Source organism: Paraphaeosphaeria sporulosa (genome assembly GCF_001642045.1).
Source record: "Paraphaeosphaeria sporulosa strain AP3s5-JAC2a unplaced genomic scaffold CC84scaffold_2, whole genome shotgun sequence".
NCBI classification, from domain to species: Eukaryota; Fungi; Ascomycota; class Dothideomycetes; order Pleosporales; family Didymosphaeriaceae; genus Paraphaeosphaeria; species Paraphaeosphaeria sporulosa.
The window spans coordinates 465,857-478,415 of record NW_017253361.1 but is presented as its reverse complement, the minus strand read 5'-3'; the positions used below and the strand labels follow the sequence as shown (position 1 = coordinate 478,415).

The 12,559-nt window shown below is 50.3% G+C and overlaps 4 protein-coding genes across 4 annotated transcripts; 1 reads left to right on the top strand and 3 right to left on the bottom strand.

Moving 5' to 3' along the window:
- Window positions 1–62: 62 nt before the first annotated feature.
- On the bottom strand, window positions 63–1,391 carry CC84DRAFT_1160505 (thioredoxin-like protein). Its single transcript, XM_018177513.1, has 3 exons — window positions 1,070–1,391; window positions 762–896; window positions 63–704 (listed from the first exon to the last, which is right to left on the bottom strand). The coding sequence occupies exons 1-3, from the start codon at window positions 1,117–1,119 to the stop codon at window positions 221–223; spliced, it is 669 nt and encodes a 222-aa protein (XP_018039697.1). The 5' UTR covers window positions 1,120–1,391; the 3' UTR covers window positions 63–220.
- Window positions 1,392–5,644: 4,253 nt separating this feature from the next.
- Window positions 5,645–8,607, bottom strand: CC84DRAFT_1171925 (uncharacterized protein; the record flags this gene model as incomplete). The annotated part of the gene is made up of 4 exons (XM_018179941.1): window positions 5,645–6,597; window positions 6,628–7,802; window positions 7,854–8,024; window positions 8,216–8,607. The coding sequence occupies 4 exons, from the start codon at window positions 8,605–8,607 to the stop codon at window positions 5,645–5,647; spliced, it is 2,691 nt and encodes an 896-aa protein (XP_018039696.1).
- Window positions 8,608–8,869: 262 nt separating this feature from the next.
- On the bottom strand, window positions 8,870–10,731 carry CC84DRAFT_434096 (uncharacterized protein). The gene is made up of 5 exons (XM_018186246.1): window positions 10,610–10,731; window positions 10,240–10,552; window positions 10,042–10,193; window positions 9,489–9,991; window positions 8,870–9,442 (listed from the first exon to the last, which is right to left on the bottom strand). Exons 2-5 carry the CDS (start codon window positions 10,282–10,284, stop codon window positions 8,961–8,963), a joined length of 1,182 nt encoding a protein of 393 aa, XP_018039695.1. The 5' UTR covers window positions 10,285–10,552; window positions 10,610–10,731; the 3' UTR covers window positions 8,870–8,960.
- A 123-nt stretch (window positions 10,732–10,854) lies between these two features.
- CC84DRAFT_1202094 (uncharacterized protein) lies at window positions 10,855–12,358 on the top strand. The gene is made up of 2 exons (XM_018181750.1): window positions 10,855–11,201; window positions 11,264–12,358. Exons 1-2 carry the CDS (start codon window positions 11,061–11,063, stop codon window positions 11,948–11,950), a joined length of 828 nt encoding a protein of 275 aa, XP_018039694.1. The 5' UTR covers window positions 10,855–11,060; the 3' UTR covers window positions 11,951–12,358.
- The last annotated feature ends 201 nt before the right edge of the window (window positions 12,359–12,559 follow it).

The following is a 12,559-nucleotide window of genomic DNA, read 5'->3' as shown; positions in this document are numbered from 1 at the left end:
CATGATGCGATTGCTCCCTCTGATTCGGAAAACGATCGGGTTTTATCGCTTTGAACATAGTTGGGAATAGCTTGCAATACCAGTCTTCCTAAAGAGGATCATCTGTGCCCACTCGGATATGGTGGTCTTCACGGACTCAAATTCCACACACTTCATTCCATCACCCTCCGAATATCCCAGGTTCATGTTTCTATCCACCTTTCACTCGTCGTGCACCTTTTCACGATTCCTTTTCCACCTGCTCCAGCACCTTCCCGTACTCCCCCACCTCCTTTGCCCCCACAAGCGTGAAATCCCGCCGTCGCCCCTCCACCACAACATACGGCACGCTATCCACCCCATTCCCCACTTGCTCCCTCATCGCGCTCTTAACCTCCGCCAACCCCTTCTTCTCATCCCCTACCACCTTCTCCACCTCTCCATCGCTAAGCCCTGCGGCTGCACATGCGCTTCGCAGGGTAGACTCGGAAGAGGGATGCAGGCCGTTGATGAAGTAGGATTCGTAGAGACTGGTAAGCAAAGAGAGAGCGCTGTCTGCGCCGTGGGTTTCTTGAACGGTGTGTAGGATGCGGTGCGCTGGGAGTGTGTTGGCCATTGTGCCGTGTGGTGTCCACTCGATGCCCTCGGTCTTAAACAGTTGCTTCATGTAGTCGATGTACTTCTTCATCGTCTCGTCATTGCCGTTATACTTTTCTTTGAGATACCTAGAAGGAGGTTAGGGAAGGAGCGGAAAGGAGAGATGGGGGAGGAGGAGGACGTGCCAAGCGTATTTGTCCTCGCCTTCGGTGCCGAAGTCGGGGTATAGTTGGTAGGGTACGAATTGTAAGGTGAATGTTACTTTATCGGAGGAGAAGGTGGAAAGGGCGCGGCGGAGGCGGAGGAGGGCGAGGTATGTCCTGTCTGGTTGTCAGGTTCTAGCTTGGCAATAAAGGTCGCGGCAGGGGGAAAGCATGGTGTTGGACATGGGCAGATGATAGGAGAGTCCGGAGGCGTGTCTCAGATGCATAGTTGGCGTTAGTAGTGGAGGAAGGGATATGTACGAGTTGCATACACGCCGGGATGAACTTACCACGGGCAGATGGTGTCAAGGGTGAATGATATGGTGGATGCGTAAGGCATTGTGAAGTTCGTGATGCGAGCGTGCTTTACGGCTGTGTGACTTTATCGGCGAAAAGCTCGTAGTGGATTGCCTTCTCGAATCACGAAGCGGATTGAATTCCGAACCAGTCGCAGTCGTGTCTGAATAGCTGTGGTGTTGTAGCCCGAATGGTGTGGTAGTGCAAACGGTGGCAAATCCGCGCGGTGATTAGTTGCAAGTCTAGAGATTTCTCTCAACATCCGTCGTATGCACAGGAAGTCAAAAATATTGAATTAGAATAGAGATGTTGTAGTACAGTGATATGGCGAATGCAGGTACGATAGAGTTCCGGACCCCGCCGCGGGGTTACGGGCGCTAGCGTAGTGACCCTTTAGTCCGCCACGGTCTATTAACGTTCTTTCATCAACATCCGAGTATCGAAATTGCAATCATGATGCGTGCACATTTCTTTTGTCATAGCATCTTGCGATGGCCGTTTCTCGGCAAGAATATAATTTGCTGTGACTCCGAATCCGTTCTGCTGTTCGTATTTTCGCGTTTGATATGGACGTGGAAACCTCCCTGCGCGCACATACCGTTGAGGATGAGCCGTGGTCCTGGCATTGATGACTTAAATGCCCCTTAGGGTCTGGGGGTGTAGATCCTGAGTTGGAGACGATGAGCATTGCGAGAGACTCTGGACCGTTCATTTGGTCGGTATCTGCTCCATACTGGGAAAATGCGAATTCTCACTTGTGTGAATTTGGAGTCGATCATGAGCAAGCGGGAGACGCCCACGAGTGCCCGGGAAGCGTCCGCGAGGTGAGGGGGTAACAAACCACAAAAATGACCCAGACCAAGCCTTGACGAACTATTACAAGACATTATGGGCTTGTGCACGCTGCTTCCTCTCAATGCGCATGTAAAGTAAGCAAATCCCAAGTGAGGAGAAGTCGTGTGAAGCACACCACGGTCACGTATACTGACACGACTTGCGGAAGAACTTGGGCGGGGAAGAGATCAATGAATTGATGAGCTGGCTGTGCTAAGCAGTGATATAGGCTAGTTCTCGATGGAGAAGTGCTAAGCATCTCCGTCCTGGTTTTATCTTGACCTCAGAGCTTCCATCCGACAACAATCGACACTTCCTTGCAAACTGGACACATCAGCTCTGAATTTGGGGCTAAGGTCGTTCCACTTACGGTCATTTATTTGCCTCCAGACTCGCAAAGCTTGCAGCCTCCAGTGCAGGGGTCGCACAGGCAGTAGCAAACACCACGCTCAAGGAGACCGTCGACGGGCTTCTCGATAGCAGTGGTCCCGGGAACCGGGTTGGCGAGGACGGTCAAAGCCATAGTGGCGAGGACGACGAGAGTGGCCTTGAGCTGCATCTTGAAGAAGTGAAGTGTAGTGAGTGCTTCTGTAGTGTAGCGAAAGAGTTGTTCAGTGCAGTAGGGTGAAGATGTGTCCTAGGGGGATTCACGACTCGCCTTTATACCTTTGAGACGTTGCCAAGCTACCCTAGATTGGTCGTGAAATGATACCTCTCGTTGTTCGGTTAGATACGGGGCACGCTGCGTAACTGGGGTACTCGCGCGAGTGCAGGGCAGAATGGTACGAAGGATTAAGATGTCCACGCTGCGAATGCTGACCTTCCTTCAAGTGGAAGGCGCTCTTCAGTGGCTATCATGCAATCCTCACGAAGCGTGTGCAGGTGGCCAAATCTCGGAAGAGGAGAGCGAGTATCAATGAGCAGTCTGCTGCCTGAGTTCACGTGGTGATGCACCACCCGTGGACATCCAGGTGTTCGGAACGAGATCATTCCCATTTTCTGGTCGAACCGACCTTGTCGCAAGCATCATGCACATAATGGATCCCAAGAGCTTGGGTATGCTTACCTTTCGCACAAGCAACAACAAGAATAATGGCGTTATAGATAGAGGCTGCTAGCGTCATAGGTAGGTGGACCGGTTAATTGGGCGCTCGGTGTTGTAAGATCGACATGACTCGCGCGAGAGGACATATCGTAAGGAGAAGGTGCTGCAAAGCTCACCAACAAGACTAGCGCAGATATGTAGCAGTGGTGGGGAAAGATGCAGGTGAAGGAAGATAGACGTGTGTTCCAGGCTGCCATCTGTCGCAAGGAATCTGATAAACTTAAGCGGGGGTTGGCTTGCAACGACCGATAGTAATAGGATGCTTATTGGATGAAATAGCAGAATGGCAGCACTATCATGCGTTGGCCTGTTTCGTTTCGAGACTCTTGGATTCAATCCGCACATCTTGGCTTTGGCTTGATTGTTTCTGCATTGACGGCCCCATACTCTTATCTTGACTGGTGCTAACGTTGAATACCAAGTACATTGGCTTAGTGTTAGACTGCGGTTGGTAGACTCGCCCGAGAGACACATCAGCACGGGCGAGAGCTTTCTCATCTTGCTCACTCTTCCCTCGTTATCTTTTGATTTATCGTAAGCAATGTAGGGTACTGTCTCATTGAGATCAAAACATAGGTGGTTGTTTGCATGTCCGATGTGGTTTTCTGTTTTCTGGGACAACGTAAGATACCAGCATTTTCTTGGGAAGGGACAGACAGTAGTCGCCGTGATGATGACAGCGAGGGGCCATCAAATTGGAGTAATCGGGCTATTTGTGGACCAACGGGTAGTGATGTTGTATAACACCCAGCTGTACCAGGGGCCGGGTGCATGATTCGGAGTGGACATACTTACGTGTAAGCCCCAGTTCCACCCATTCTCACTACAGAGTCCTGAAGTAGTCACTTCTGTAGTGATCCAGTGGTGAAACCTTCCCACGCTGTCCTCAAACTGAGCTTACAGCTGACCGATGAAGGCGTTTTTGAGCCTTTCAATCTCTCGATAAAGCGTTGTTCGACGACTTTGGACGTTGCTTCATCCCATTTACCACTGAGATCGACGGTGCTAAGATTGAGACTACCTAATTGGCGACTTGTTTCGGCAAAGTAACGCATGATCCATAAGGGGCTGAGGCAATTTCGCAAGGGTAGATGGGCCAGGGTGCGTAGTCCTAAACATCGCAGGCTCGCCCTAATATTTTTCCTTGCACGGAGGAGGCTTGTGCGGAGGAATTCAAGCTTCGCAAGCGACTCCATGTGGCAGTGTCTTCATAACCACTGGTCCATGAAGAAAGTTGACAGAAGATATGCTTCCGTTCGAGCTGAGCGTGCTTGCAGTGATTTACGGCCTAGTGATGCTATTGTACGATGCAGCTTGATTAGTATCCGAGGCTAAGCGGAAGATCGCGTCTTTCGGTGTGCCCAGGTTGCTCTTCCCGCGCATGTTGATATTACAGAATACGTCACGTGGCTTCTTATATCCAACCTACATCGTGAATGCTCCTCTCAGGTAGACTCTTCCGAGGTCCGAGGTTGGTTGGACTCCAGTCCGAGGGACTCCTACGGCAGGCAAGGCTGTTGTCGTCAAATTCGGTATGGCGATGATAATTCGCACGACTTCAGCGTATGTTTCCGGGTCTAATGAAGATTTGGGACAGACTCTGAGGTCCGTACAAATCTCGAGCTCGACCAAACGGGCGACGAGTATGGCTTTCTACTGGGACTCGCGGGTTTCTCCGCAGCCGACGAGCAGGCTACGAGTATGATCGTGGATGCTTTTGAGCTGGGTCTCACGCACTGAGAATACCGACAGATTCTTTGAAACGGCCTTTCCATCCTCATTTGCTTGAAGAGAGAGAGAGACAGCGAAAGACACGCTGAGACGAGATTCAGTTCCACTCCTTGGTCACCAATCTCAGCCTAGAGGTGGGGTTTCCCAGTCACACTAAGGAATTGCAGTCAGTAAACATATGTCATGGCACAAGCTCTTGACACGAGCGGCCTCTGAAATCATCAAATATAGTACACTGTGCGAACCTTTGACGTAGCAAAGCACCAAAACCACGCAAGGTACTGCCCGCAGCTATTTCGTTTCACCTTCCACTATTGCTGTCAAGATGTTGTAAGGATTCCGAGTCACATCCGCTCTTACAGACAACGAGTTGTCTCTGTCATGTAAACCGTTCGCGTATTTCTGGGCTTGTTCACGGGAGCTGCTTTACATTGGAATACAGTCGGCGCAAAGTTCTCGCTTGATGATAGGACGCGTAACGCGTTCGGCTACTTATTGCATGCAAGGTCCCTATACGAATCAGTACAAGGATGTCCAAAACCCGCGGCCGGTGCACGGCCTCGACTATGCATTAAACAGTAAAAGTGGCTTGAAACCTCCTATTCTTAGTATGCTATGTCATCAAAACCTACTGAAAATGCAGCGCTCGGCATTACGGAACCCGTCCACCTGATCATGCCTCTTATAGTACGTTCACGCGGATCGACTGCTGCCTAAGGAAATATTGGAGATCCTCCTCGCCGCACGGTGCCCGACAGGTCGACACGAACTCAAGATCTGTAGAAGAAGACTTCCGTGTGGGTCATTGAATATCCAGAACGGGGTAGTCAACGCAGCAACCAGCCAATGATGGCGATGCAGGTAATACGCGTTCTCACCACCACTTTAGAGTCACACCTCATTTTGTCATGGAACCGTGGGAAAAGGTTCCATGAAATGTGAAGATATCATGTTCCAATCTCGAGAACCATATTTCCCCTTCTAGCTCTTTGATGTGTTCGAAACTGCACACTGTGCTTGCGTGACTATCCCCTAGCTTTTCCCGTCTTGACTCGTAAAGCCACATCGCGATATCAAGTGCTTCCTCAAACTTCATTTGCTCGTGCAATATGGAGGATAAGTGCTGCAACGTGACGAAAGTTCTAGAATCACCTCTGCCATATTTCGTTTCTTCCAACGCAAGGCTTTCACGAACTACGGCTTCTGCCTTTTCATACTCGCCCTGCCGATGAAGAATAGCCGCGATGTTACGCAGTGTTTTCAAGGTGTCAGGATGCGCTTCCGCTAGTGTCGACTTTTGGACCGAGGATATGTCGAGTAACCATACTACAGCTTCGTTCGAAAGCCCTTGACACTCTTTCGTAAGCGCGATGTTCCCTTTGCATTTCAACACCTCGGGATGATCCTGATTGAAAAAGCGCTGAATACCCTCAAGTGCGCGTTGGAACAAGTCCAAGGCCTCGGAATATTGCTTCTGAATCAGGTATGAGACGCCCAGATTGCTCATACTGATCTGTACATCCAGACTGTGGGCACCGAGAAGCATTTTCCGTCCGCGCAAGGCCATTTCGAATATTGCGCGAGCGTTGTCATGCTTGTTTTGACTTTGCAACGAGAGAGCAAGGTTGTTCATCGTTAGAAAAGTTTCAGGGTGCCGTCGGCCGAATAGATGCTGCTTAATGTTCAAAGCTTGACGATGATATCTTTCCGCGTCCTCAAACAGACCTTGGCCCTGGTGAGCCAAGCCAAGATTGTTCAAGCTGTGCACTGTATTCACATCACACGAGCCTACCTCCCACGGTTGGTATTGTACTGCTTCTCGTATAGTTCTTGCAGCCAGCTCAAATAGACCTTGGTGATAGTACACCGCGCCTGACTTACTACGTAGATTCCTCACCAGGTCAGGAGCATGGCCGGTCGATGCGGTCGCCCATGCGATCGTTTGCGCGATAAAGTGAATGGCATAGCTGAGATCACCAAGTATGATCAAACGCTCGCATAGTGATAAAGCCATTTTGATCCAGCGCTGCACGCATGAGGCATGAAGTTCATCCACCTTAGTTACTTCGAAAGCCGTACACAGAACCGAAGCTTGGTGCAGGTCACGGTCAGGTAGAGCTTCGCCGCACGCGAACGTTGTTGTAGACACTGCTCGCATAGCAAGGTCTATCACCTTCTCTCGATTGTGGTACTGCGCGAGTCTAGCTTTCGCCTCTTGCCGTACAAATCGATTCAGTCGCAGGGAAACATCAGCGGTCTCTGACTCGAATAGATAGTAAGCCCTCAGCAGTGCTAGCGCATCTTGATTCTCTCTCGTCTTCACGAGATCCGACAGAAGCATTGTAATACCGGCCGTTTCGTGAAAGCAGGCTAAGCATAGCAATAACGGTATCGAAGTCGCGTTTTGGGATGTTAGAGCTTCCATGGAAATAGTTGATCGGCCAGAAGATTCTTCGTAACTCCCAATCTGATGAGCCGTATATTGACTGAAGTCAGGGCCCGGAAAAGAGGAGCTGGGCGGAGGAAGGAGCGTAGGGGAGTTTCCCAACCGTATGCAGACGCCGGCATCAATGACTGCAAAGGGATGGCACTTCAGGGCACGTGCCAAGCACGTCGCTTTTTCCATATCATCGAAAACCGGGAGCGTGTAGGACAAAAGAAGATGTGTTGCATCTGATAGGGCCAGGCATGAGATCTCCTCAACATTTTTTGGGTGCACAAGTCGCAAGGCGAAGCGAAGATTCCGAGTAGTGATAACTGTGCGGAATTTCCCACTGCCCTCGACCAGAATTTTCAAAGCTTCTGGTAGAACAGTAGTGACGTCCACGCTATCCAGGACGACGATACACCTGGAGGGTACTTTGCAGACACGTGTTCTCAAGGCAGCCAAAGCCTCGGATACTGTACCGGGGTAGGCTATCGTCTTGTCGTCCTGAGACAGCACTCGGCAACTTGCGAGCAAACTAGGCCCAGTCGTTCCATCAACCCAAAACACAGATGTCTGTGGGTCTTCAGCTAGAAGGCTGTGTAGGAGCTCGATTGCGACCGCTGTCTTTCTACCATTCAATCAGTCTGCAACGTCTGAGTCAAGAAACTCGTAGACCTACCCAGTTCCACCTAGTCCTGTCAGAACGACTGATGTGCCATTCGGATTGTTCAATTTGGTGGTCAATCTCTGCAGAAGCGCGTTATGCCCAACAAAGTGAGGATTGCGTTGAGGTAAACCTATCGTGATACCAACGCTCGGCCGAGCCGTTACTGGAGGGCCAGGCTGGAAACTATGAGCGTTTCACATTCCAACGAAAGTATGACAAGATCGATGCCTGTCGACGAGGAGAGCAATACCAAATCAGAGCGTGCAGACCGTGGGATTATATCGCTCGGTACCGAGTAATGCATGTGATGTTGTTCGGCCAGCAAAAGGCTGCTATTCATCAATAAGACATTTGGGTGAGGATGAAGGCCATACAGAATTTGAGCTTGCAAGGCACTTTCTAAGTGTCCAATGGAACCCAAAGCTTTGTTTATATCCCTTTCCTTTCTGATGATATGAACCCGTTTCTTGACTCTGACCATCTTCCCATCTTCCGTAGCCACTGCAAGATCTTGAAGAAGCGAAGCGACATGACGGACATCGCCGACCAGCCTCGCGATGATCTCAGGCTGTACACGTGGCACAAGAGCTGGTTGATTCTGAAGTGTCTCGGCAAGGCTGGCTAGTAACGACGCTCGATCGTTCCACTCGCGTAGTAAAGTTGGCGCATGCCGTAACCGCCGGCGCGTCTCTGGTATACTATTGGCTAATTCGAAGCCATACTTCGCAAGCTGGGTGAGTGCAGCGATGGCACCGACAAACTCCATTCTGACCTTGGGAGGGAAGAGATGATATTTATTGAGGATGGGCTGCGATTTTATGGCTACCCCGCTAAGGCTGACATGATACTGCACCACTGCGCAGGTGGACTTGCAGACGATACGAGGCTGATTGAATGCCAAGAAGATCAGATCGACTGTGACCGGTTGCGCGCGCATCAACCTGTCGAGGCCTTATTGGCTCTGATTTACACTCTGTTGGAATGTGGCGGTGCTATAACTCGCTGGTGCCGACGTCTACTTGAGTATGGAATTCTATAGTAGATCCAATGTTGGTACGTATGAGTTTGGCAGAGAAAAGATTGCTGGGAAGACTGATCTTGTGCTTGCACGTCCGTTGTTCAAACTGTGCCGAATTTGAAAGACTCTTTGAAGTACTCGTCCATCCGATGAATGGACTCCGGAACAATACGTCCAATATTACGGACTTTCATGTTGTCTTCGACGGTGTACACCTTGGCGAAGTTTATGCGCGACATAGGATCCACAGGCCCAATCGACTCATTCTCGACTTTTAGAAAGATGGGGGATTTGGTGAGCGGTTCCAGTGAATGTTTTGGGGGCTCGTCGCCGTGGGCAACCACTGCAGCGTGGTCTCTAGCAATCACGCCAGGTTTACGGGTGCCCTGGCCTCCATACGTGTTGATAGGCAAACACGTGCAATGCCCATGCTGCGGTCGTATCACGACAAATGTCTGGATGTTGACAGAAACCCGTGGGCCAGTCTGGTCCCTGACAGCGTCTCCAGCGGGCTCAGGCCATGGAGTCATAAAAACTCTCCCCTTCTTGAAGAACGCCTTAGGATTGTGGACAATTTCAAATTCTGTTTAAGAATTAGACGAATTCTCTTTGGAACAACGCTAGCGCACCTGTGTCAGGAATATTAAGACCTCGATGATCTTCTCCTACCGCGCTGCTAACGTCGTGTGCAGAAATAGGAGTTATATACGGTGTGGAGTACGTATAAGATGTTTGCGAGTTTGCATAGGTTGATTGATTTTGAGAGATCGGATACCGCGAGGTCGAATATTGAGGGGTTGTATACGATGTGTTCGACCCGTTGTCTTGGAAGGAGTTCTCTTCTCTGTAGTATCGCAATATCAGAGACAGGTGTGCTGGTTCCACGTCGCCTATATCTTTCACCTTGACATTCATTTCAATTGGATAAGACTTCGCATAGTGTATACGACTGGCAGGGTGCATCTGAACTGAAACGTCCGCAGGTACTACTGCAATTGGCTCTTTGCATAAGCCACCCTCCATCTCCCCTGCGAATGTTGTTGGGGCGGTGCCTGAGAGGTAAACGACACTGTGCTCTGATGGAACGCAGCCATGCTTCAGGGTACCCCGTCTTGAGTATGTGGATATCGGACTGTGATGATTAGTATGCTGGACGTTTCAAATGATCAGCTAATACCGTACCAAGCGTATACATATCCCCTTCGGACTTCGACTATCACAAAGCGTCTGATCTGTGAAAATGCGCGTTCACCATATTTAACAACTGTAATGTTGTCGCTGATAGGGGCGAGTTCATTTGCGCTCGCAGCCTGGATATGAAGCATGGAAAATACCTAATACAGTTCATCGCAACCCAACGTGCCATTGCGGGGACCTTACTTTGCCGACCCTGAAGAAATTATATGCCTCACTGCCGGTACGCATGCGATAGCCTAAAAATCAGATTTCTACAAGAAGGAAAATGACAGGGGGTCGAAGGACTTACTGGAGTCGAGTCCTTCGGTCCAGCCATTCTCTGGATCTCCGCGTATGAAGTTTGGCTGCTGTTCACGAATATCTGCGGGTGCGCTTGCGGGTTCGGTTAGGACGCTATCATTCCTCCCCTTCAAGCTCTGGTCCTCATAGGTTCCGCCAATACTACTCGCGACTGGCGTTTCCTCTTTCTGGAAGTGGTAACAATAGTTGCCGGAAGCTGAAAAGATGTTAGTTTTGCGCTTTGCCTCTGACTGAACAGGCGAGGAGATCGCACCGTCGATCGTCACATAGTAATAGTCTTGACGATTTACATCCCAGGCCCATTGCGATGGTGAGCTTTGGGACATCATGTATTGCTCCTCAAGTTCAGGATCGGGTGAGTCCAAAGAATAAGTTTACTGAGGATCAGCCCGACGAGCAGACTGACACCCCATTGTGGATTAGTATAATTCTTGGCGCTTGCCCCGCCAAAACCCTCCAGGCTGCCGCCTCTCACTCTTCGTTTCGCCAGCTGCTTCACATTCCCACAACGTCATCGCTGCAACACCAACACCAAAACCCATCGGGCGGCCTTGCCATCGCTAGCCCAGACGTCAGAGACGGCATCTTTGACCAACTACGACAGTCGCGGTCACGATCCCAGGCCCGCACAACCACCGGCGGCGCCTAGCTTCCCTAGCAAAGCACTGGCATAGACCCTGTGGACCCTGTTGGCTGCAGGCGTAATGACTCCCAGAAGCACCGTTATCGACTGTTCGTACGATAATCTGCGAAGTGAACTGACTCTGGACAATCCGAACGGCTGCGTCTACCACCCCGATCATGACCCCGGACCTGCACATCTACCTGCAAAGCTCCGCGTTAATGTACTTACTACTCCCTGATCGCCGTGTTAAATGGTCCCGGGGATGACTAATTTATGAAGCAGATATCGTCGGAGATGATGCGTCTACATAGCTGGAAACGCCGTGATCATAATCATAACGTCAATGGACGCGGTCCCGATCTTCAACCTACAAATACTCTACCAGAGCCTCACATCTCGGTCGAACGCTCGTCGGGAAACGTGTTGGCCTCGGAGGTAATGACCTCTTTGATCAATATGCGCAATCGTTCTGGGGGTGACTCGCGTGTGGAACCGACCGCCATGCGCAACGACAGAAGCTGCCCACGCCTACGTCTTAACGTGGTGAAGGTTGCTAAGAACCTTATTGGTATGGCCTCTTCCCGTGTCAACAACGCATATAAAGGTCACGAACTCGGTTGCAACACCCCTGTGTCCGACGTAGGCGGTACAGGGACTATACGAAAGAAAGCCGCTCGTCTCTATCCATCACTGAACGACGTATTTCTTGTTCGTTTATATGACAGAGCTTTCAGTCCTAAGCTCAAATGTTTTCCAGTCACACTGCTTGACGTTATCAATACGAATGCTGCTGCTTCTCTCACGGGAGCTCAGCTATGGCCGAAGACCTACCATACCGTTTCTCGCTCGAAGGTCGTTTTCTTTATATATACCATACGTTTTCCTTTTGTCTTGGAGGGGAAGGGCTTCTCACGTTGTCCTCCTCCACCACCGGAGACGGAACCATACACGACAGGGCAGACACAGTAGTTGCCATGGCTTGACTCGATTCTCACGGTCGTTCACGTCATCGTATCTACCGTCTTACTTCTTTTGAAGGTCTGTCCTTGAGTGCTGCCTTCCAAAACTCCATTCGCCAGAATCGCGCGTCTTTCTTTTGTTGAACCCGAATACGTTACCCTCCTTTTGCGTTTGGCTTCCATGTATCTAGTTAGTATCAAGACGGTCGTTACCTCATCTGGACTCCCACAGGCACAGACCGCCATTTGCTCTTACGTTGGTCGACTCCATCAGGTTACTGTCGCAAATCGAAGAATGGCTTTCTCGGCCTGATCAACTCTACAACAGCAGATTTACGGCGAAGATCCACCGGGTGAGCTGAAGTACGAAATTACCATCCAGAGTCGTGGCAATCTCAATGAACCCACTGCCTTCGCTCTCCTAGTCCTCACAAGCATTATGGGAAAGTCTACATCATGCCATGTATAAACATAAATGCGGCCAAATTTTCGCCTCGTAGTGCGGTAAGACTGCGACAATGCCCTGGGCAAGAGTTCCTCTGCAAACATAATTTTGATTTACAATGCTCTCACCACAATTCTACGTGTCCCCATTCCTTTCCGCTATACCAGTTGTGGT